This window comes from Oncorhynchus gorbuscha, linkage group LG15 (genome assembly GCF_021184085.1).
Source record: "Oncorhynchus gorbuscha isolate QuinsamMale2020 ecotype Even-year linkage group LG15, OgorEven_v1.0, whole genome shotgun sequence".
Lineage (NCBI taxonomy): Eukaryota > Metazoa > Chordata > Actinopteri > Salmoniformes > Salmonidae > Oncorhynchus > Oncorhynchus gorbuscha.
The window spans coordinates 80,690,796-80,716,012 of NC_060187.1; the positions used below are offsets into that span (position 1 = coordinate 80,690,796).

Genomic DNA, 25,217 nt, shown 5'->3' on the forward strand with positions numbered 1-25,217 from the left:
GGGCTGGTGTGTGTAAGTATTTCATTGTGCAGCACTAGTTGGAGAGACATCCATTTTAGGAGTCTTATCAGAGGTTTCAGGCCACAGCTGTGATTGGATGTTAATACTCAAATCAGCTCAGCCCTGTTACGTAAGACTGTCATCACTACCTTTAAATGACTGGAATAGGAAAGGCAGGATACGCAGGGAGCGTGGGGGGATTTGACTAAAATAGGAGAGGGAGCCCTGTGTTTAGTGGAAACAGGAAAGGCAGAACGAAGGTCGCAAGGTTTGAAGTTTTTCCCTCTTTTTTAATTGAGAGAGGGAGCGACGGAACGGAAAGGACATGAGTCACAACAGTGACAGAACAGCTAGGAGAGACGGGGTGGGCATCATAACCCGGGGGGGGGGGGGTCACAGATCAAACACGGACTAGACTGGACAAAGAACCTCTTCAACAAAACGGCTATTGGCCAAAGGTTTTGTGTGCTTAGTTCTGCGCGGCCACTTCACTGCCGAGACAGAGAGGGAGGCCGAAAGGAGTTGAATTGGGTTCAGGCCAGGGGGTTTTTGGTGTGTATCGGTCCCTAGAGCCAGACACTTAGTGGGTGACCAGACTGAGCATTACCAGAGGAGGAGAGTTTGGACTTGGCCCCACGTTCCAATCACACAGATTAACGGTCAGGCGATTTAAAACAGACCAAAGAATGAGGCTTATATCCAATACGCAGGATAAATGCCTTATATTCCTTGTCCCCCTCTTGAATGACTTTCTTTCTCTGAAATGATTAAAGCCGGGGAGTTGGTTGTTGCTGTGGTCCACAGTAGTTCCAGAGTGGTGACATGGACCATTAGTATCAGTGAACATTCCCAAAACCATTAGTTACTGATGACTACAAGCTCATCAGTCGGTCACTCTACCCTCCTCACAGCATTCCTTACCCTATCTCTCTCTCCCTAATCTCTTTCTCCCTACTCTTCCTCTCACTGTACTCTAGTTGCTTTCCCTGAACACACAAAGCAATCCTTCATTTGACAGTTCGAGTCGCACAGAGTTCATTCTGAAATTATTTTTAGCCAGGGGGTTGAGAGGTGGGTTGTGGGGCAGAAAGAGAGGTGGACCTTTTGATGTTAAAGACAATAACAAAGGATGGTATAGATCACCATCTCCAGTCCTAGGACTGCCTATAGACTATAATGTAACATGTCAATAAGCCTATAAGAGGATGAAATTAAATCATTTGTTTAGAGGGTTGTTTATTTATATATATAGTAGGTAGCCTTCAAGTTCAGGCAGGTACATAAATGACCCAGGATGCATTCCAAATGGCACTATATTCCCTTCTACCTGTCCCAAATGGCACCCTATTCCATTTGACATGTCCCAAATGGCACCCTATTCCATTGGACATGTCCCAAATGGCACCCTATTCCATTGGACATGTCCCAAATGGCACCCTATTCCATTTGACATGTCCCAAATGGCACCCTATTCCATTTGATATGTCCCAAATGGCACCTGATTCCTATTTTGACCTGTCCCAAATGGCACCCTATTCCCGTTTGACCTGTCCCAAAGTGAACCATATTCCATTTGACCTGTCCCAAATGGCACCATATTAACTCCTGCGTGTCCCAAATGGCACCATATTCCCATTTTGACCCGTCCCAAATGGCACCCTATTACCATTTGACCTGTCCCAAATGGCACCCTATTCCCTTTGTTCAGTCCCAAATGGCACCCTATTCCCTATGTAGTTCACAGCCCTGTGGGTTCTGGTCTAAAGTAGTAAACTATAAAGGGAATAGGGTGCCATATGGAACACACTCCAGTTTCAGGTCATCCTTTCTGTGGGAAGGGTGCAGGGTGACCGTGACCAGAGGAAGTCAAACAGAACGGTGATGTGACGTCCTCATGGTGGTACTGTTCTGTTCTGCTGGTATCACTGAGAACCTGTCAGACAATGATTGGTGGGACGTGGACCTGAAATAGACCCCTGTGCCTGGACTCCCTTTCCCCTGCACCTCCTGTAAAAATAACCTTCCTGTATGAGTGTGTATGTATGTTTAACTATCCTTGTGAGCACCAGAAGTCCTCGCAAGGATAGTAAAACAAGGAAAATTAATTTTGCCGGTCCCCATTTTACTGGCCTCCTGAGGAAAAATACTATTTTAGGCTTAGGGATTAGGTTTAGGGTTATGATTAGGGATAGAATTAAGGTTCATGTTAGATTTTGGATGGGAATCAATTCTTTGGTCCTCACGGGGATAGCAATCAATAGTGTGTGTGTGAGAGGGAGAGAGAGAGTTTGCTGCCAGGTGGCTGAGAGTCCAGCCACTGAAAACAATAACAGGAGGTCTGTTGGCCTTTGCAGCAAACAGTGACAACAACCTAGCAGTGTAGAGCCCTCTCTCTCTCCTCTCTCTCCTCTCTCTCCCTCTCTCTCTCTCTTCTCTCTCTCTCTTCTCTCTCTCCTCTCTCTCCTCTCTCTCTCTCCTCCCTCTTCTCTCTCTCTCTCTTCTCTCTCTCCTCTCTCTCTCTCCTCCCTCTTCTCTCTCTTCTCTCTCTCTCTCTCCTCTCTCTCTCTTCTCTCTCTCTCCTCTCTCTCTCCTCCCTCTTCTCTCTCTCTCTCTTCTCTCTCTTCTCTCCTCTCTCCTCTCTCTCTCCTCCCTCTTCTCTCTCTCTCTCTCTCTCTCTCTCTCTCTCTCTCTCTCTCTCTCTCTCTCTCTTCTCTCTCTCTTCTCTCTCTCCTCTCTCTCTTCTCTCTTCTCTCTCTTCTCTCTCTCCTCTCTCTCGCTGGGCGTGTGGGTTGGCTGGTAATGTTTGGATAGGGGCAAGCCAATTAGTGAAGGAAATATTATTATTATTATTTCTGACGGGTGTGTGTGGTGGATGGAAGACACACAAACACTTAGTTGGAGCGGTGTAGCTCACTGTTACACGCTCCAGTTGCCCAGCTTCAGTCCCTTGAAATTAATTCCTTATTGAGAAACAGACTGGGGGAATAAATCAGCTGTAAGGATTCTGCTGGATATACACCAAACCATGGGCCCACCCGCACTGATCACTAGACACACACACACACACACACACATAGAAGCCCACTCCCCTCTACCCCCCCCCCCCCCCAATCATATTTCCCAATTTCTGTCCAGATCTGGTCGTTGACGCTTTCTAAAATCTTTATTTGATCCAGTCGTCTCTCCCAGTCAGGTGGCCGTCTCTCCCAGTCAGGTGGCCGTCTCTCCCAGTCAGGTGGTCGTCTCTCCCAGTCAGGTGGCCGTCTCTCCCAGTCAGGTGGCCGTCTCTCCCAGTCAGGTGGCCGTCTCTCCCAGTCAGGTGGCCGTCTCTCCCAGTCAGGTGGCCGTCTCTCCCAGTCAGGTGGCCGTCTCTCCCAGTCAGGTGGCCGTCTCTCCCAGTCAGGTGGCCGTCTCTCCCAGTCAGGTGGCCGTCTCTCCCAGTCAGGTGGCCGTCTCTCCCAGTCAGGTGGCCGTCTCTCCCAGTCAGGTGGCCGTCTCTCCCAGTCAGGTGGCCGTCTCTCCCAGTCAGGTGGCCGTCTCTCCCAGTCAGGTGGCCGTCTCTCCCAGTCAGGTGGCCGTCTCTCCCAGTCAGGTGGCCGTCTCTCCCAGTCAGGTGGCCGTCTCTCCCAGTCAGGTGGCCGTCTCTCCCAGTCAGGTGGCCGTCTCTCCCAGTCAGGTGGCCGTCTCTCCCAGTCAGGTGGCCGTCTCTCCCAGTCAGGTGGCCGTCTCTCCCAGTCAGGTGGCCGTCTCTCCCAGTCAGGTGGTCGTCTCTCCCAGTCAGGTGGTCGTCTCTCCCAGTCAGGTGGTCGTCTCTCCCAGTCAGGTGGCCGTCTCTCCCAGTCAGGTGGTCGTCTCTCCCAGTCAGGTGGCCGTCTCTCCCAGTCAGGTGGCCGTCTCTCCCAGTCAGGTGGCCGTCTCTCCCAGTCAGGTAGCCGTCTCTCCCAGTCAGGTGGCCGTCTCTCCCAGTCAGGTGGCCGTCTCTCCCAGTCAGGTGGCTGTCTCTCCAATCCTCCTGTGTATACAGTGCCTTATTCACCCCCTTGGCATTTTTCCTATTTTGTTCCATTACAACCTGTAATTTAAATGTTTTTATTTGGATTTCATGTAATGGACATACACAAAATATTCCAAATTGGTGGAGTGAAATGAAAAAAATAACTTCTTAAAAAATCAAATCTAACACAGATAAGTGGTGCGTGCAGATGTATTCAACCCCTTTGCCATAAAGCCCCTAAATAAGGTGTGGTGCAACCAATTACCTTCAGAAGTCACACAATTAGTTAAATAAAGTCCACCTGTATGCAATCTAAGTGTCACATGATCTGTCACATGATCTCAGTATACATACACCTGTTCTGAAAGGCCCCAGAGTCTGCAACACCACTAAGCAAGGGGCACCACCAAGCAAGCGACACCATTAAGACCAATGAGCTCTCCAAACAGATCAGGGACAAAGTTGTGGAGAAGTACAGATCAGGGTTGGGTTATAAAAAACTATCAGAAACTTTGAACATCCCACGGAGCACCATTCAATCTATTGTTACAAAATGGCAAGAACATGACACCACAACAAACCTGCCAAGAGAGGGCAGCCCACCAAAACTCACAGATCAGGCAAGGAGGGCATTAATCAGAGAGGCAACAAAGAGACCAAAGATAACCCTGAAAGGAGCTGCAACGCTCCACAGTAGAGACTGGAGTATCTGTCCATAGGACCACTTTAAGCTGTACGCTCCACAGAGCTGGGCTTTACGGAAGAGTGTCCAGAAAAAAGCCATTGCTTAAAGAAAATGATAAGCAAACACGTTTGGTGTTCACCAAAAGGCAGGTGGGAGACTCTCCAAAAATATGGAAGAAGGCATTCTGGCCAGATGAGACTAAATTTGAGCTTTTTGGCCATCAACGAAAACGATCAAACCCAACACCTCCCATCTCCCCGAGAACGCCATCCCCACAGTGAATCATGGTGGTGGCAGCATCATGCTGTGAGGATGTTTTTTCATCGGCAGGAACTGGGAAACTGGTCAGAATTGAAGGAATGATGGATGGCGCTAAATACAGGGAAATTCTTGAGGGAAATCTGTTTCAATCTTCCAAAGATTTGAGACTGGCACGGAGGTTCGCCTTCCAGCAGGACAATGACCCTAAGCATACTGCTAAAGCAACACTCGAGTGGTTTAAGGGGAAACATTTAAATGTCTTGGAATGGCCTAGTCAAAGCCCAGACCTCAATCCAATTGAGAATCTGTGGTATGACTTAAAGATTCAATAAAATAAAAATATTTTGCATCTTCAAAGTGGTAGGCATGTTGTTTAAATCAAATGATGCAAACCCCCCAAAAATGTGTTTTAATTCCAAGTTGTAAGGCAATAAAATAGGAAAAATTCCAGGGGGGTTGAATACTTTCGCAAGCCACTGTAGCCAGTAATGGATGCACCCTCACACACTCTCACAAACACAAACACACATGATCTGTGAAGGTTTCATGCCCGTGGAGGCATACACACACACACACACACACACACACACACACACACACACACACACACACACACACACACACACACACACACACACACACACACACACACACACACACACACACACACACACACACACACACACACACACACACACACACACACACATTTACGCTTGCACACACACAAACCCAATGAAAGTGCCAGGTCTGGAGAGGCCCTGCATATAGCCAGTAATGGATGCACCCTCACATACACCTCGGTACAGTGAAGTACAGTTCTAGTTCTGGCTTCACTTTGCTCTCAAATATGTCTGCTATGTTCAACAACACACAGCTGACCTGATTTCCTATCCTCTTCTCAGCAGAGAGAGAGAGAGGAGGAGGAGAGATGGAAAGAAAGAATGATTTGACAGGAGCAAGGATCGAAGTTGAAAAGAGTGTGTGTGTGTCGGCCCGTCTGTCTCTTCTTTCCAACCACCCTGTGAGAGAGGCGTTTGGTTTATTTTCTCTCCCCAGCGTGGTGAGATGATGCCAAGAGGGAGAGCGAGTTCTCTTCTCAGTTCAGAGGAAGGTTAGGAGGCGAGGAGGCTTGGACTAGTTTAGGAGACGGCGAGAATAAACCTGCTTTCTTCCGCTTTATAAATATTTACTGTATGACTCCTCTCGAAGCAGCTAGCTGGAGGTAAATTCCGGCTTTATGAAAGAGACAGAAAGAGGCAAGTGGAGGGTTAAAGAGCGAGAGAGAGAATGAGAGAAAGAGAAAAGAGAGGCCATCGGTTTTGAATTCTGCTGTGTGACCTGGTGCCAACCTGTGTGGAAAGCCCACGTGTTCTGATATTTCTCATGTCGCTATCCAAATCACTCGTGGCTGGAGACACTGGAGACACTGGAGACACTGGAGACACTGGAGATTTATGTGGCGATTAGAGGGACAGAATAGTGAGAGAAGACAAAATAACACAGACCTGCACAAATAACACACTTACGCCTGCACACACTTACGCCTGCACACACTTACGCCTGCACACACTTACGCCTGCACACACTTACGCCTGCACACACTTACGCCTGCACACACTTACGCCTGCATACACTTACGCCTGCACACACTTACGCCTGCATATTTAACCTTTGACATAACATAACTACATTTGTTGGGGGTAAAAACAGGACCAAGTGATCAGTGTGTGTACAAGTGCTTGTAGGAATGCTACAGAATATAGTAGATGGAAATGTGTGACATCGCCCTAAAGGGGGGGGGGAGACATTTTTGAGAAGGGGAGGAAGGGGGACAGAGCAGAGAAAGAGAGAAAGTGGGGAACAGTTTTGGAGACCGATCTGACTGGTGGTCTGTCAACGCTTCACAGTGAACTTCCCACTATGTCCTTCTAGCCAACCAAACCACATCAGAATGTCCTAGCCCAACCAAACCACATCAGAATGTCCTAGCCCGACCAAACCACATCAGAATGTCCTAGCCCAACCAAACCACATCAGAATGTCCTAGCCCAACCAAACCACATCAGAATGTCCTAGCCCAACCAAACCACATCAGAATGTCCTAGCCCAACCAAACCACATCAGAATGTCCTAGCCCAACCAAACCACATCAGAATGTCCTAGCCCAACCAAACCACATCAGAATGTCCTAGCCCAACCAAACCACATCAGAATGTCCTAGCCCAACCAAACCACATCAGAATGTCCTAGCCCAACCAAACCACATCAGAATGTCCTTCTATGCTTCATATGCTATTGTATGACTGGTTAAAACGTATGATATTATACGTCCTCAAAGTGTTATGATATGGAACGACCGCAATTCCATTCATGACGTAACATATCATACTAAATTAAGTGTCACGCGCTAACCACTAGGCTATGCAGCCGCCCCAAATGCAGATCAGCTTTGTGATTTACATAAATTCCTTGAGAGCCCACACTAACACACAGTATTGTATATATCAGTATTGAACTTTTCATGTAGTCTACTTTTGGCCAGCCAATAGCCTAACCACTGATCAAGCAACATTATGCACTAAACTGTGACAATATAGGTCAAATTAAGATCCTACACATGTAGCTGTGTTTTGAGTCTTCCAATGCAAACTCCCCTTGGTGGGTGTGAAGGTAATGTGTTAATGTGGAGACAGACAGAGAGAGTGGAACCACAGGAGGCTGCTGAGTGGAGGACAGCTCATAATGATGTCTGGAACGGAGCCAATTAAATGGTATCAAACACATGTATTTTATATCATTCCACCGATTCCGCTCCAGCCATTTAACACGAGCCCGTCCTCCCCAATTAAGATGCCACCAACTTCCTGTGATAGACACTACCTCCCCTCCTAGCCTTCTCTCACCTGCCAAAAGACCACCCATTCTATTGGCCACCTCACTTATTGTCCAACTACCCTCCCTTCCTCCCTCTCTCCTTCTGTTCAGACTCAGCTATTCTTTCCTTTACCTCTTTTCCCACTCTGTTAAGAATACACAGTCCTCCTCTTTGATCCATCTATAAGATGCCTCTGGAATGGAACAAATATTGACTCCATCTGACCCAGACAAATCCCTCCCTCCTCCCTCCTTCCCTTTCCAGCTCTTTCAATTCAATTCAAGGGGCTTGGCATGGGAAACATATGTTAACATTGCCAAAACAAGTGAAGTAGATAATATACAAAAGTGAAATAAACTATCAAAATTAACAGTAAACATTAAACTCACAGAAGTCTCTCTCTCTCTCTTTCTCTCTCAATTCAATTCAAGGGGCTTTATTGGCATGGGAAACATATGTTTCAAGGGAATATCAAGTGAACTGGATAAACAAAAGTGAAATAAACAATCAAAAGTGAACAGTAAATATTCCAAGAGAATAAAGACATTTCAAATATCATATAATGTAGCAATGTGCAAATAGTTAAAGTACAAAAGGGAAAATAAATAAATACGGGTTGTATTTACAATGGTGATTGTTTTTCACTGGTTGCTCTTTTCTTGTTTCAACAGGTCACAAATCTTGCTGCTGTAATGGCACACGATGGTATTTCACCCAATAGATATGGGAATTTATCAAAATTGGATTTGTAATCTGAGGGAAATATACATCTCTAATATGGTCATACATTTGGCAGGAGGTTAGGAAATGCAGTTCAGTTTCCACCTCATTTTGTGGGCAGTGTGCACATAGGCAAACCTGGCTCTCAAGAGAAGACAGGCTATGGCAACCATTCTCAATAGCAAGGCTATGTTCACTGAGTCTGTACATAGTCTAAGCTTTCCTTAAGGTTGGGTCAGGTATTCTGCCACTGTGTACTCCCTGTTTAGGACCAAATAGCATTCTAGTTTGCTCAGTTTTTTGTTAATTCTTTCCAATGTGTCAAGTGATTATCTTTTTGATTTCTCATGATTTGGTTGGGTCTAATTGTGTTGCTGTCCTGGGGCACTGTGGGGTCTGTTTGTGTTTCTGAACAGAGCCCCAGGACCAGCTTGCTTAGGGGACTCTTCTCCAGGTTCATCTCTCTGTAGGTGATGACTTTGTTAAAGAAGGTTTGGTAATGGCTTCCTTTTAGGTGGTTGTAGAACTTAACAGCTCTTTTCTGGATTCTGATAATTAGCAGGTATTGGCCTAATTCTGCTCTGCATGCATTATTTGGTGTTTTACGTTGTACACTGAGGATATTTTTGCAGAATTCTACATGCAATGTCTCAAATTGGTGTTTGTCCCATTTTGTGAAATCTTGGTTGGTGAGCGGACCCCAGACCTCACAACCATAAAGGGCAATGGGTTCTCTAAATGATTCAAGTATTTTTTGCCATATCCTAGTGGTATGTCAAATTTGATTTTCCTTGTTGATGGCATAGAAGGCTCTGTCTCGCTCTGTCATTCATTCTTTCTCTACCCCCTCTTTGTCACTGTCTCCCCCTCTTTTTTTTTACCCCTTTCTGCCTCCACCCTCTCGCCCTCTAACGTTGGGCCCCTTTCTCTCTCTAATTCATTACCCCTTCTCTGTGTGTGTAGTGTAGTATTAGGTCAGCCTTCCCCTGGGTAAAGGTTTATATAAGACTCTCCATGCCTGTTGATATGGCTGCCAGTCTAGACCCCGAGCCCCCCCACCCCCTTTCAATTAAACTCAAAGGGCTTTATTGACTTGGGAAACATGTTTACATTGCCAAAGAAGGTGAAATAGATAATTAACAAAAGTGAAATAAACAGTAAAAAATGTACAGTAAACATTATACTCACAAAAGTTCCAAAGGAATAGAGACATGTCAAATCTCTCTCTCTCTCTCTCTCTCTCTCTCTCTCTCTCTCTCTCTCTCTCTCTCTCTCTCTCTCTCTCTCTCTCTCTCTCTCTCTCTCTCTCTCTCTCTCTCTCTCTCTCTCTCTCTCTCTCTCTCTCTCTCTCTCTTCCTCTCCCTCCCTCTCTCTCTCTCTCTCTCTCTCTCTCTCTCTCTCTCTGTCTCTGTCTCTCTCTCTCTGTCTCTCTCTCCCTCTCTCCCTCTCTCTCCCTCTCTCTCCTGTTCCCAGAAAGCCTCATTAAACTTAGCACTCTGGCAATGAAAGGGTCAAGAGTATGTGGCAAGAGTAAGAATGCCCGAGGTGTGTAGTGTCTATGTGTGTGAGGTAGCAAAGGGGTGCAGAGGTAGTTAGGGTGAGGGGGTTATTGTTCCCCTGGGGTGGAACTGCCCCGGACCACAGTGCTATTACTCACTACAGCCACCCGAGACAAATAACAGATCTACAGTTATATACCACACACACACACACACACCCTCTTGTGTGATATGGTGATTGCTTGCTAATCAGGGCTGTGTGGTTGGCCGTGCGTGTCCAACAGGTCCCACACACTGGTTACTGCCTCTGAGATACAGGAAGAGGGATGGAGAGAAATAGAGAAGAGAGAATAATCAAGAGGAATATAGAAAAGGGTGTGGAGAAAGGGTCAGGAGGGTGAAGAGAGAGAGCGAGAACAAGACAGAAAGGGAGAGCGATGGAGAAGGGCACACAGCACTGGAGAGATTACCATGGTGACCACACAAACACAACCTGTTGTTACGCTTTGATAATGGATCAGTTCTGTTGAGTATCAATACGACAGCAGGTCTTTCACACACTCTCTAATACAGTGTAGTTAGTTACAGTATAGGCTACATCCTGTGATACTGTGTGTGTGTGTGTGTGTGTGTGTGTGTGTGTGCGTGCGTGTGTGCGTGCGTGCGTGCGTGTGTGTGTGTGTGTGTGTGTGTGTGTGTGTGTGTGTGTGTGTGTGTGTGTGTGTGTGTGTGTGTGTGTGTGTGTGTGTGTGTGTGTGTGTGTGTGTGTGTGTGTGTGTGTGTGTGTGTGTGTGTGTGTGTGTGTTTATCCTCATCATTTCATACAACAGAATGTTAGTGTGACAGATGTAATCATAAGCCAGTTGTATAATGTGGTTCAGGCTTTAGATTGGCTTAGACCAGTGTTTGATGTAGCTAATCTCCATCTCTGTACTGTAGTCATGTTGTATTTCTGCTGGCCAAAAAAAGCACACTGTCCTCTGAGACCAGTAGCTCTGTGTTAGATCATACATACCCATACACACATCTCTCTCTCTCTCCCTCTCTCCCTCGCTCTCTCTCTCCCTCTCTCCCTCTCTCGCTCTCTCTCTCCCTCTCTCTCTCCCTCTCTCTCTCCCGCTCTCTCTCTCTCTCTCTCTCTCTCTCTCTCTCTCTCTCTCTCTCTCTCTCTCTCTCTCTCTCTCTCTCTCTCTCTCTCTCTCTCTCTCTCTCTCTAGTGTTTAACTCATAAACCTGTGGCAAACGCAGCCGGAGGCAGTGACTATTCACTCAGGCCAGTCTTATCGGTGTTTGCAGACAACAAATAATGTCACTAAACTTACTGCCGCGCCAGTTCCAGTTATGCTTTTGACCCGAAAATCATCGCCACCCCTCTGCTCCTCAACCGCTCCCCAACCACTCTCTCTCTCTGATGTGGTACCGCGCGCGCTGCGCTTTGGGTCCACTTGTATTATCTCCCCTCCAGATTTGGAACGCAACGCGGTCAATGGTTTCCCTCGGGAACGCTCGCGCGCTGTACCATGTCGCTTCTATTCCTGATTGAACCGGTTATAAAAACGGGTTGGGACCGATGCACGCCAATAACAAACACATCAGAACTAAAACATCCACAAAGACGGACATTTCAGAAGTTGATAACAATAAACTATGTGGGTGTGTCTGTTTGGTCTGTCGACTATTCTCATAAGATATTTGCATGATTGATACAGTTCTGTGGAATGATTTTTTATATTCGATGTTGTAAAACAATAGTCTTGTAATTGTTTTAATTTAATTTATTGGCTCTAAAACAATAAGGGGGTTGCGTGCGCGCCACGGGGTGCTACTGTCAGCGCTGCCAACTCTGAGCTCCCTGAGCAGTTGTCAACAATGAGTTGATGATTATTAGTGATCAGAACAAGTCTGTACAATAGAACATTCTTATAGAGGGTTGTTGTGCAACTCAGAAAGCGGCTCTCAGTTACTCAATTATAGATTAGTCAGAGTGGTGCCCGCAGTTTGGTGTGTGCGTATGTGATATGGAAGGGAGAGAGAGAGTTGTGTAATCTGTCCATTTTGTATCGCTCCTTTTCTCCCCTTCAGGCCCCCCGGCTGCCAGACGTCACACCAGTTTAAAACAAGGACAAAAAAAGTTGTCGGGTGAACGAGAAAAAAACTGAAACCCTTCCCTGATCCGAATCCAGGGAGGAGTGAGTGAGTGTGACAGCACGAGGGGGACCGAGAGAGAGAGAGAGCGAGCACGCGAAGGAACCTTCTCTCACAGCCACACAGAATACACAGCGGTTGTTCTGACTATCACCGAAAGGAACGGATAATAACTCACCCCGGGAATCAACAAAAACACATATACGGTGGTCAGAAAGTCGTTACCGGAGGGGAAATACTTCAGGGCGAGGCCACCGAGAGAATGCGTCTCAGGTTTCTGTACAGGTAAATTGGGGGGACTCTACTGACCGATAACCTGCTCCACGCTTTCATGTGTGCGAAAGCTTTCTAACCAAATGTTATTTCAGTGGTGATGTAGCCTACAGTAAGTGTAGTAGTGTACAGTAAGTAAATGTTATCTATACGCATTTAAAACTGTTGAAAATTCAACTGTTGTAAATAAAGATCCTGTGTGTGCTATAGCATATAAGTGAAGCGTACACGCGCATGTGTTGCGTTGCATCGGCACGATATGTAGAAGGAATTTTCCCTCGGGCTGGGGTTGAGGTTAAAACTCACTGTGTCTGGGCAGATTTTGTAACAGTTCCCACTCTCTCTCCCTGTCCACCTTCTCTCGCTCTCCGTTTTTATTCTACAATGTGCCACTGTAAAGAGAAACGTGGACGCGGGTTGGGGGTCGTTAGTTCAGGCTGAGCGGATCTGTTGTGTGCGGGACCTTTGTCTGTGGTTTTGGGATAATTGTTTAGTCTAGTGTGGGCCTGGGGACTGTGGGGAGGGTTTCAGTCGGAGGGGAGACGGCGGCGGTACACACATTGGAGAAACTGCACTAGTCACAGCGGTCACATGTGGCCTGCGGATTTGTGATTGCGGTGATGTTATGGGTTTGTGGTGTGTCTTCACAGTTCACACAATAATTGTGTTGGTGCATCTCAAATGATCTACTTTAGCCCAGTGCTCATGCGTCCGCGTCCTGAGTTTGTAGCTATATAAAAGCACTTTAAAGGAACCTATAATCATGTGGCCAATATAAACCAAAGCCAGAGGCCCCACTCTCCAAGTTTCAAACTATTAAAACAAGTGTACATGATGATTTGGGATTGCGAGTGATTGCGTTTGGATGTGGGCTTGTGTGTTTAAAAGCCACAGGGTGTGGACAGGTGGGAGGAAAAACACGGCTGATGTTTGGACGCATTAGTTTGTTTGCACCTTCTCGGCGCGGTCAGATTGATTGTGATGCCGCTGAACCGCTGCTGAACCGCCAGGTCAAAGAAACAGTTATTCCTGAATTCACACGCGGCGCCGGGAAAAAACGACGCATGGTGTGCACCTCTAACATAGCTAGATCTGGAACATTCGAAAGAATGTCAACTGAACTGCTGAGAATTAGTTTTACAGTATGTCCTATAATGAAAGAAAACACATTATGCACGGTGCTATTACTCATGACAGAACGTTTATTAAACAGCTACTAGACAGGCTCTGGACTGTTAGGGAAAGAGAAGTATGTGTTGACTATTAAATGATATCATTTATGAAGCTACTGAGGCGTTTTGATAGTCTTAGGATATGAGGATACACAGTGTATCCCCATAATACATCCTCTGTAAGGAAACTCATCATATCTGGTTCTGTTTACTAAACCCCTCTTCACTCTTCCTCTCTCTATCCCCCTCACCTTTTTATATCCTCTCTCTCTCTTCCCTACCCTTCTCTCAGGGTTTATGTGCTGTGGGGTTTTGTGGCAGTCACATCCTCTCTGACCAAGGCTGAGAAGAAGAAGGTGAGCAGTGGTTTTACCATAGTGATGGTGATTTGAGGCGATTAGTGTCTGTAATCCTAGTTTAGGGTTCATGTTCATTTATGAACATTTGAACATCTTGGCCATGTTCTGTTATAATCTCCACCCGGCACACCCCTCATAGCCTGGTTCCTCTCTAGGTTTCTTCCTAGGTTTTGGCCTTTCGAGGGAGTTTTTCCTAGCCAACGTGCTTCAACACCTGCATTGCGTGCTGTTTGGGGTTTTAGGCTGGGTTTCTGTACAGCACTTTGAGATATCAGCTGATGTACGAAGGGCTTTATAAATTGATTTGATTTGGTGGACCAACCCATGAAAGCCTGCAGTGAGTGGTGCACCATCTCACTGTGTGAGCACCAGTGGGCAGATCGGGCCCGGGTCAGTGGTCGTGAGTCAGTAATGGTCTCGGCTCTGTGGCAGCTGTGTTTTTGTGATGTCACTCATTACCGAAGTCCCCTGGTGGCGGAGTGGTCCCCTGACACAGAGACAGAGACAGAGACAGACACAGAGACTGAGACAGAGACAGAGACAGGTGTGGCCGTTATTTGACCTATTGTAGCCCTGGACATGCTCAGAAATAGAACACACACACACACACACAATGTCCATACACCTACTATTCCATACACATACTGGCATGTATGTTCTCAGAGTGGTCGTGCTCAGACTCATGTTTTGGTTTTTGCTGAATGGAAACGTTTGTTCAGGTCTCTTGCTGTTCTGCCAACAAGGCACAAACACACACAGCTCTGAGTTCTGAAATGAAAAACATTTCAACAGATCCACAGAGGAACACATCAAAGCCTTGCCTGTTACACAGCACACTGGGTTCAGCATGCCAGGCCAGAGCTGGATATGCCACAGCACTTCCACAAGGCCATCCATCCATATTCCACAAGGTTGATGATTTTATTCCTCAGTTCATAAAACTGCTTTATCGCTGCTGCCAGCATAAGTGAATTTAGCTCAGACGTCTTCTATTTCCTAGCCCGCTGAACAACATCTAGGGATTCTGGCACTGAAACTTTGACACCAATTGAAGGCAGATTTGCTCAGGCAGGGGCCAACAGAACTAGAGAGGCCTGTCTAGGAAACACTTGTTACATGTTTACTACATGTTTATCCAACCAGCTCTCACAGTATCACGTCAGAATTAGACGTTCATCCATGTTTCTCAAACGTCAAACTTCAAAGATGTTCCAAACATCAAATTTCAAAGTGTTTAAGGGTAAGTTTAGGCATTTATCTGTATTTTTAAAGTGTTTTGTTAACCCATCATCCTTCTTTTACAGTTTTTCTGCTATGTATACATACATTTTACACATACATTTTACACATACATTTTACATATACATTTTACATATACATTTTACATATACATTTTACACATACATTTTACATATACATTTTACATATACATTTTACATATACATTTTACATATACATTTTACATATACATTTTACACATACATTTTACATATACATTTTACATATACATTTTACATATACATTTTACATATACATTTTACACATACATTTTACATATACATTTTACATATACATTTTACACATACATTTTACATATACATTTTACATATACATTTTACATATACATTTTACATATACATTTTACACATACATTTTACATATACATTTTACATATACATTTTACATATACATTTTACACATACATTTTACATATACATTTTACACATACATTTTACACATACATTTTACATATACATTTTACATATACATTTTACATATACATTTTACATATACATTTTACATATACATTTTACATATACATTTTACATATACATTTTACATATACATTTTACATACACATTTGACATACATGTACTTTTATATAAAGTAATCATATAACAATAATACATTACCAAACAAAAAGCTCTTTAATCCCACCCCTCAGCCACACTCAGCCCATCCCACCTATCACCATAGACCTCAGCTCTTTAATCCCGCCCCTCAACCACACTCAGCCGATCCCACCTATCACCATAGACCTCAGCTCTTTAATCCCGCCCCCTCAACCACTCTCAGCCCATCCCACCTATCACCATAGACCTCAGCTCTTTAATCCCACCCCTCAGCCACTCTCAGCCCATCCCACCTATCACTATAGACCTCAGCTCTTTAATCCCACCCCTCAGCCACTCTCAGCCCATCCCACCTATCACTATAGACCTCAGCTCTTTAATCCCGCCCCTCAGCCACACTCAGCCCATCCCACCTATCACTATAGACCTCAGCTCTTTAATCCCACCCCTCAGCCACACTCAGCCCATCATACCTATCACTATAGACCTCAGCTCTTTAATCCCACCCCTCAGCCACACTTCAGCCCATCCCACCTATCACTATAGACCTCAGCTCTTTAATCCCACCCCTCAGTCACTCTCAGCCCATCCCATCTATCACTATAGACCTCAGCTCTTTAATCCCAGACCTCAGCTCTTTAATCCCACCCCTCAGCCACACTCAGCCCATCCCATCTATCACTATAGACCTCAGCTCTTTAATCCCAGACCTCAGCTCTTTAATCCCACCCCTCAGCCACACTCAGCCCATCCCACCTATCACTATACACCTCAGCTCTTTAATCCCAGACCTCAGCTCTTTAATCCCACCCCTCAGCCACACTCAGCCCATCCCACCTATCACTATAGACCTCAGCTCTTTAATCCCAGACCTCAGCTCTTTAATCCCACCCCTCAGCCACACTCAGCCCATCCCACCTATCACTATAGACCTCAGCTCTTTAATCCCAGACCTCAGCTCTTTAATCCCGCCCCTCAGCCACACTCAGCCCATCATACCTATCACCATAGACCTCAGCTCTTTAATCCCACCCCTCAGCCACTCTCAGCCCATCCCACCTATCACCATAGACCTCAGCTCTTTAATCCCAGACCTCAGCTCTTTAATCCCACCCTCAGCCACTCTCAGCCCATCCCACCTATCACTATAGACCTCAGCTCTTTAATCCCACCCCTCAGCCACTCTCAGCCCATCCCACCTATCACCATAGACCTCAGCTCTTTAATCCCACCCCTCAGCCACTCTCAGCCCATCCCACCTATCACTATAGACCTCACCTCTTTAATCCCACCCCTCAGCCACTCTCAGCCCATCCCACCTATCGCTATAGACCTCAGCTCTTTAATCCCGCCACTCTCAGCCCATTCCACCTATCACCATAGACCTCAGCTCTTTAATCCCGCCCCTCAGCCATTCTCAGCCCATCCCACCTATCACTATAGACCTCAGCTCTTTAATCCCGCCCCTCAGCCACTCTCAGCCCATCCCGCCTATCACTATAGACCTCAGCTCTTTAATCCCGCCCCTCAGCCACTCTCAGCCCATCCCACCTATCACTATAGACCTCAGCTCTTTAATCCCGCCCCTCAGCCACTCTCAGCCCATCCCACCTATCACTATAGACCTCAGCTCTTTAATCCCGCTCCTCAGCCACTCTCAGCCCATCCCACCTATCACCCTCAGTTTGATTTCCATGTGCCATATATTTTAAAATTACATTTACATTACATTTAAGTCATTTAGCAGACGCTCTTATCCAGAGCGACTTACAAATTGGTGCATTCACCTTAAATTGTACTGTGATGTTTTACATACATTTTGAATCTTTCTAATTCTATAGTATCCACAGATTGTGAGCTAAAGATGAAAGCCTTTCCTACGAGTATTCTTATGTTATTTATTTATTAAAAATCGCCCAAAACTGCTATTTGTATGGTTAATTTTAAATGAATGTTTGTAACGACGTTCGTCTGTTGTATGAAGAGAGTCAGACCGAAATGCAGCGTGTAGGTTACTCATGACTTTAATGAAGATAAATGCGGTACATGAAATAACTGTAAAAGAAAACAACAAACGGAACGTGAACTAATACAGCCTATCTGGTGACTAACACAGAGACAGGTGCAAACACCCACAAAATACAACGCAAACTCAGGCTGCCTAAATACGGTTCCCAATCAGAGACAACGATAAGCAGCTGACTCCAATTGAGAATCGCCTCAGGCAGCCAAGCCTAACTAGACACACCCCTAATCATACACAATCCCAAATACTACAAACTCCAAAACGAAAACACAACATATAAACCCATGTCACACCCTGGCTACCCAAACATATACCAAAAACACAAAATATAATGACCAGGGCGTGACAGAACCCCCCCCCCCCTAAGGTGCGGACTCCGGGACGCACCTGAAGAGCATAGGGAGGGTCCGGGTGGGCGTCTGTCCATGGTGGCGGTTCCGGCTCGGGACGTGGACCCCACTCCATAAATGTCCTAGTTCCTCCCTTTCGCGTCCTGGGATAATCCACCTTCTCCGCCGACCATGGCCTAATAGTCCTCACCCTGATCCCCACATAACTGAGGGGCAGCTCAGGACCGAGGGGCAGCTCGGGACCGAGGGGCAGCTCGGGACAGAGGGGCAGCTCAGGACAGAGGGGCAGCTCAGGACAGAGGGGCAACTCAGGACAGAGGGGCAGCTCGGGACAGAGGGGCAGCTCGAGACAGAGGGGCATCTCAGGACAGAGGGGCATCTCGGGACAGAGGGGCAGCCCGGGACAGAGGGGCAGCCCGGGACCGAAGCAGCCCGGTACTGAGGGGAAGCCCGGTACTGAGAGGCAGCCCAGTACAGAGAGGAAGCCTAGTACTGAGAGAAAGGCTCTGGCTGCGCTGAACAGGCGGGAGACTCCGATAGCGCAGGAGAGGAGAAAAGCTCTGGCTGAGCTAAACAGGCGGGAGACTACAACAGCGCAGGAGAGGAGAAAGGCTCTGGCTGTGCTAAACAAGCGGGAGACTCCGGCAGCGCAGGAGGGGAGAAAAGCGCTGGCTGCGCTGAACAGGTGAGGCGCACTGGAGGCCTGGTGCGTGGTGCTGGAACTGGTGGTACTGGCGCGAGGACACGCACAGGAAGCCTGGTGCGGGGAGCTGCTACCGGAGGACTGGTGTGTAGAGGTGGCTCTGGATAGACCGGACCGTGCAGGCGCACTGGAGCTCTTGAGCACCGAGCCTGCCCAAGCTTACCTGGCTCGATGCCCACTCTAGCCCGGCCAATAGGAAGGGCTGGTATGTGCCGCAGCAGGCTCTGCACCCGCACTGGAAACACCGTGCGGTCCATAGCATAACACGGTGCCTGCCCTGTCTCTCTAGCCCAACGGTACGCAGGTCTCCTACCTGGCATAACTATTCTCCCCTATACCCCCCCCCCAATACATTTTTTGGGGTGACTTTCCGGTTTCCAACCGCGTCGCCGTGCTGCCTCCTCATACTTGCGCCTCTCCGCTTTAGCTGCTTCTATTTCCTCCTTGGGACGGCGATATTCTCCCGGCTGCGCCCAGGGTCCTTTTCCGTCTAATATCATCTCCCAAGACCAGAAGTCCTCATATTGCTGCTCCTCACAATTAACAGGGAGAGTAGGCTCAAGTCTGACTCCTGACTCAGCCACTCTCTCTCTGCGCTTTCCCCCGTTACTTTCGGTTCTCGTTCTGCGTAGCCGTGCTTTCCTTTTCGACTCCATACGTCTATAGCCCACTTCGCATTGCTGTAGGGAATCCCAGGCGGGCTCCTGCACTCGCTCTGTGTCGGCCGCCCACCTGTCGATTTCTTCCCACGTAGTATACTCCATGCTTCTGCTGTCCATAACGTCCTCCTTCAGATCCTGCCAGTTCACACGCTGCTCGGTCTGTGAGTGGTGGGTGATTCTGTAACGACGTTCGTCTGTTGTATGAAGAGAGTCAGACCGAAATGCAGCGTGTAGGTTACTCATGACTTTAATGAAGATAAATGCGGTACATGAAATAACTGTAAAAGAAAACAACAAACGGAACGTGAACTTATTACAGCCTATCTGGTGACTAACACAGAGACAGGTACAAACACCCACAAAATACAACGCGAACTCAGGCTGCCTAAATACGGTTCCCAATCAGAGACAACGATAAGCAGCTGACTCCAATTGAGAATCGCCTCAGGCAGCCAAGCCTAACTAGACACACCCCTAATCATACACAATCCCAAATACTACAAACCCCAATACGAAAACACAACATATAAACCCATGTCACACCCTGGCTACCCAAACATATACCAAAAACACAAAATATAATGACCAGGGCGTGACAATGTTGTGATTTTCTTCACCATTCCTGAACCTGTGACCAGAAACAAGCTACATAGGGGAAATACCAGAATAAATTATGTAGTGATTCTGTCTCATCGTGTAACGGCGTTCGTCTGTTGTAGGAAGAGAGTCGGACCGAAATGCAGCGTGTTTGTTACTCATGATCTTTAATGAACGAAAACGAAACGATACATGAAATAACTTAATACAAAAACAACAAACGGAACGAGAAACCTATTACAGCCTATCTGGTGAACAACTACACAAAGACAGGAACAATCACCCACGAAATACAAAGCGAAACTCAGGCTCCCTAAATACAGTTCCCAATCAGAGACAACGAGAATCACCTGACTCTGATTGAGAATCGCCTCAGGCAGCCAAGCCTATACAACACCCCTAATCAGCCACGATCCCAAATACTACAAACCCCAATACGAAAAACAACATATAAACCCATGTCACACCCTGGCCTACCAAACAATTAACAAAAACACAAAATACAATGACCAAGGCGTGACAGAACCCCCCCCCCCCCTAAGGTGCGGACTCCCGGACGCACCTCAAACCATAGGGAGGGTCCGGGTGGGCGTCTGTCCATGGTGGCGGCTCCGGCTCGGGACGTGGACCCCACTCCATTAATGTCCTTGTTCCTCCCCTTCGCGTCCTGGGATAATCCACCCTCTCCGCCGACCATGGCCTAATAGTCCTCACCCAGATCCCCACTGGACTGAGGGGCAGCTCGTGACTGAGGGGCAGCTCGGGACTGAGGGGCAGCTCGGGACTGAGGGGCAGCTCAGGGCAGAGGGGCAGCTCGGGACAGAGGGGCAGCTCGGGACAGAGGGGCAGCTCAGGACAGAGGGGCAGCTCGGGACAGAGGGGCAGCTCGGGACAGAAGCAGCCCGGGACTGAGGGGCAGCCCGGGACAGAGGGGAAGCCAGTACTGAGAGGAAGCCCAGTACTGAGAGGAAGCCCAGTACTGAGAAGAAGTCTAGTACTGAGATGAAGCTCAGGCAGGTAGTAGGCTCCGGTAAATCCTGGCTGGCTGGCGGAACTGGAAGATTCAGGTTGACTAGCAGATCTGGAAGATTCTGGTTGACTGGCAGATCTGGAAGAGACTGGTTGACTGAAAGATCTGGAAGAGACTGGTTGTCTAGCAGATCTGGAAGAGACTGGTTGTCTGGCAGATCTGGAAGAGACTGGTTGACTGGCAGATCTGGAAGAGACTGGTTGTCTGGCAGATCTGGAAGAGACTGGTTGTCTGGCAGATCTGGAAGAGACTGGTTGTCTGGCAGATCTGGAAGAGACTGGTTGTCTGGCAGATCTAGAAGATCATGGCTGACTGGCGGATCTAGCTGGTCTATGCAGACTGACAGCTCTGGCTGTTTCTTACAGACTGATAGCTCTAGCTGCTTCGAACAGACTGGCAGCTTTGACTGCTCCATGCAGGCTGACAGCTCTGGCTGCTTCATACAGACTGACAGCTCCATGCAGGCTGACAGCTCTGACTGCTCCATGCAGGCTGGCAGCACCTTGCAGACTAGCAGCTCCTTGCAGACTGGCAGCTCTGGCTGCTTTATGCAGACTGACAGCTCTGGCTGCTTCATGCAGGCTGACATCTCTGGCTGCTTTATGCAGGCTGACAGCACCCTGCAGACTGGCGGATCCTAGCTGACTGGCACTTCTGGCGGATCCTGGCAGGCTGGTGGCGCTGGGCAGACTGGCGACGCTGGGCAGACTGGCGGCGCTGGGCAGACTGGGAGCACTGGCGGCGCTGGGCAGACTGGGAGCACTGGCGGCGCTGGGCAGACTGGGAGCACTGGCGGCGCTGGGCAGACTAGGAGCACTGGCGGCGCTGGGCAGACTGGGAGAACTGGCGGCGCTGGGCAGACTGGGAGCACTGGCGGTGCTGGGCAGACTGGGAGCACTGGCGGTGCTGGGCAGACTGGCGGCACTGGCGGCGCTGGGCAGACTGGCGACGCTGGCGGCGCTGGGCGGACGGGAGACTCCGGCAGCGCAGGAGAGGAGAAAGGCTCTGGCTGCGCTAAACAGGCGGGAGACTCCGACAGCGCAGGAGAGGAGAAAAATGCTGGCTGCGCTGAACAGGCGAGGCGCACTGAAGGCCTGGTGCGTGGTGCTGGAACTGGTGGTACTGGATCGAGGACACGCACAGGAAGCCTGGTGCGGGGAGCTGCCACCGGAGGACTGGAGTGTGGAGGTGGCACAGGATGAGCTAGACCGTGAAGGCGTACAGGAGATCTTGAGAGCAGTGTGGGCACAGGACGTGCAAGGCTAGGGATGTGCACAGGAGGCCTGGTGCGTGAGGCTGGCACCAACTTCACCAGCCGACTAACACGCACCGCAGGTTGAGTATAGAGCGCTAACTCAGGTGCTATCAAATCCCCGACACGATCCGTCGGACGAATATTGTATCTATAGCACCAAGCTAGCAACTCCCTCATTACTCTCCACTCCACTTTCCCCATTAACTCCTTCACAGTCTCTGCTTCGCTCACCTCTAACACCGGCTCTGGATCTGGTCTCCTCCTTGGCTCCTCACGATAAACAAGGAGAGTTGGCTCAGGTCTATCTCCTGACTCAGCCATACTCTCCCTGAGCCCCCCCCCAATAATTTTTTTGGGGTGACTTTCGGTTTTCGCTCTGCGCCGCCGTGTTCTCCTTTTCGACTCCATTCGCCTATAGCCCTCCTCGCATTGTTCCAGGTAATCCCAGGCGGGCTCCTGCACTCTCTCTGGGTCGGCCGCCCACCTGTCGATTTCTTCCCACGTCGTATACTCCATGCCTCTACCGTCCATAACGTCCTCCTTTCGCTGCTGCCTGTTAACACGCTGCTCGGTCCGTGAGTGGTGGGTGATTCTGTAACGGCGTTCGTCTGTTGAAGGAAGAGAGTCGGACCGAAATGCAGCGTGTTTGTTACTCATGATCTTTAATGAACGAAAACGAAACGATACATGAAATAACTTAATACAAAAACAACAAACGGAACGAGAAACCTATTACAGCCTATCTGGTGAACAACTACACAAAGACAGGAACAATCACCCACGAAATACAAAGCGAAACTCAGGCTACCTAAATACGGTTCCCAATCAGAGACAACGAGAATCACCTGACTCTGATTGAGAATCGCCTCAGGCAGCCAAGCCTATACAACACCCCTAATCAGCCGCGATCCCAAATGCTACAAACCCCAATACGAAAAACAACATATAAACCCATGTCACACCCTGGCCTACCAAACAATTAACAAAAACATAAAATACAATGACCAAGGCGTGACACATCGCAGCAAAATCTACAGAGCTGAGATTGTTGTATGCCCCGTATATATAGCATTCTGTTGGTGGCAAGAATTTTGTATAGTAATTTAAATTGAAAAACTGGAAGTGTTGTTTTTTTGTACCAGTTCATAAACCATGTGCCATGGAATCGGTTCATCTAAATCTCTGCCCATTTATTTACATCCTGTATGGCGCAGCTGTCAACATTTTGGGCCTCAAAATGAAACTGCTATATTATCTATTTATGCCAATTCCTTTCACCCAATTTGTATCTTTAATTTATGGCAAGCAAACAAGTTTGTTACCTTCTCCCCTTTCCACTTGCCTCCTCCATATTTGTGGTAATGCTGCAATCAGTTGGTTGTAAGTTTGGATTGAGCAGACATTCTCATATATTTTCGATAGCAGCTATTGAAAATATATTGGAATGCCTGCTCATAGCTCCACCGTTTTTATTCATAATATCATTAATAAATATAATACCAATTAAATCCATAAAGAATGTGTTTTTATTCATCAGTATATTTGAGTTAAACCATAACATTTGTTTTAATATTTGTTCTATCTTGTCTTGAGGATAAAACTGAAATTGTAACCAGCGTTTTATGGCTTGTTTAAGAAAGGGCAATACTTTAAACTAAATGTCATTTTCAATTACAGAAAATTACAACTTCTTGGAAATTAGAAGTTGTAATCTGTATAAAGGCAAAAAGGCCATTTTTGAAAAAAGGATGAACCTTTCTTAATAATCTACTGGATAACTATTTTGGGTCTTAATATAATTTATGTATGAGTAAAGCTTTTAGTGAGAGGTTTAAAGCTTTAATATTGAATCATTTTAGCCCCCCAAACTCATATTCATTATATAAATAGGCACATTTCATTTTGTCTGGTTTAGCATTCCAAATAAAATGTTATATTTTTTGCTCATATGATTTAAAAAACAACTCGTCTGCAGTAGGCAGTGCCATTAGTAAGTAAGTAAGCTGTGATCGGACCAGAGTTAATCAATGTGATTTTTACATAAATAGATCAGTGTTTGCCTCTCCATGGTTGCAGAATCTTATCTATTTTTGCTAACTTTTTATTGAAATTGATTGTGGTAAGTTCATTTATATTTTTTGAGTTGTGAATACGAAATATGTCTAATTCACCATCCACCCATTTTATTTGTAAACTACAAGGTAATGTAAACACTGTGTCTTTTAACGATCCAATATGTAATATGGTACACTTGTCATAATTAAGTTTTAGTCCAGAGAGGCTAGAAAAGTGATCAAGATCTTCATTGAAACTGTGCAGGGATCCATATTGCGGACTTCAGAAAAATCTTGAGTCACCGGCACATTGACACTTTTATCCCCTGGATTTCTGACCCCTTGATGTTCTTGTTGGATCTCATTTTAATAGCTAGCATTTCAATGGACATAATAAATGGAGACAACGGACAGCCTTGTTTTACTCCTCTTATATTTGATATTTGAGTACATGTCACGCCTTGGTCATTGTATCTTGTGTTTTTGTTATATGTTTGGGTAGGCCAGGGTGTGACATGGGTTTATATGTTGTATTTCGTATTGGGGTTTGTATTAATTGGGAGTGTGTATTAGTAGGGGTGTGTCTAGTTAGGCTTGGCTGCCTGAGGCGATTCCTAATTGGAGTCAGCTGATTCTAGTTGTCTCGGATTGGGAACCGTATTTAGGTAGCCTGAGTGCGCGCTGTATTTCGTGGGTGATTG

General features: G+C 47.0%; 1 protein-coding gene across 2 annotated transcripts in view; it reads left to right on the forward strand.

Moving 5' to 3' along the window:
• The first annotated feature begins 12,033 nt into the window (after positions 1–12,033).
• Positions 12,034–25,217, forward strand: part of LOC123998189 (ADAMTS-like protein 4) — a 100,822-nt gene continuing 87,638 nt past the window's right edge. For both annotated transcript variants that reach the window (XM_046303202.1, XM_046303203.1), the window contains exons 1-2: positions 12,034–12,467; positions 13,920–13,983. In XM_046303202.1, coding sequence (XP_046159158.1) covers positions 12,445–12,467; positions 13,920–13,983 — 87 coding nt within the window. In that variant the 5' untranslated portion in view covers positions 12,034–12,444. The remainder of the gene's footprint in view (positions 12,468–13,919; positions 13,984–25,217) is intronic.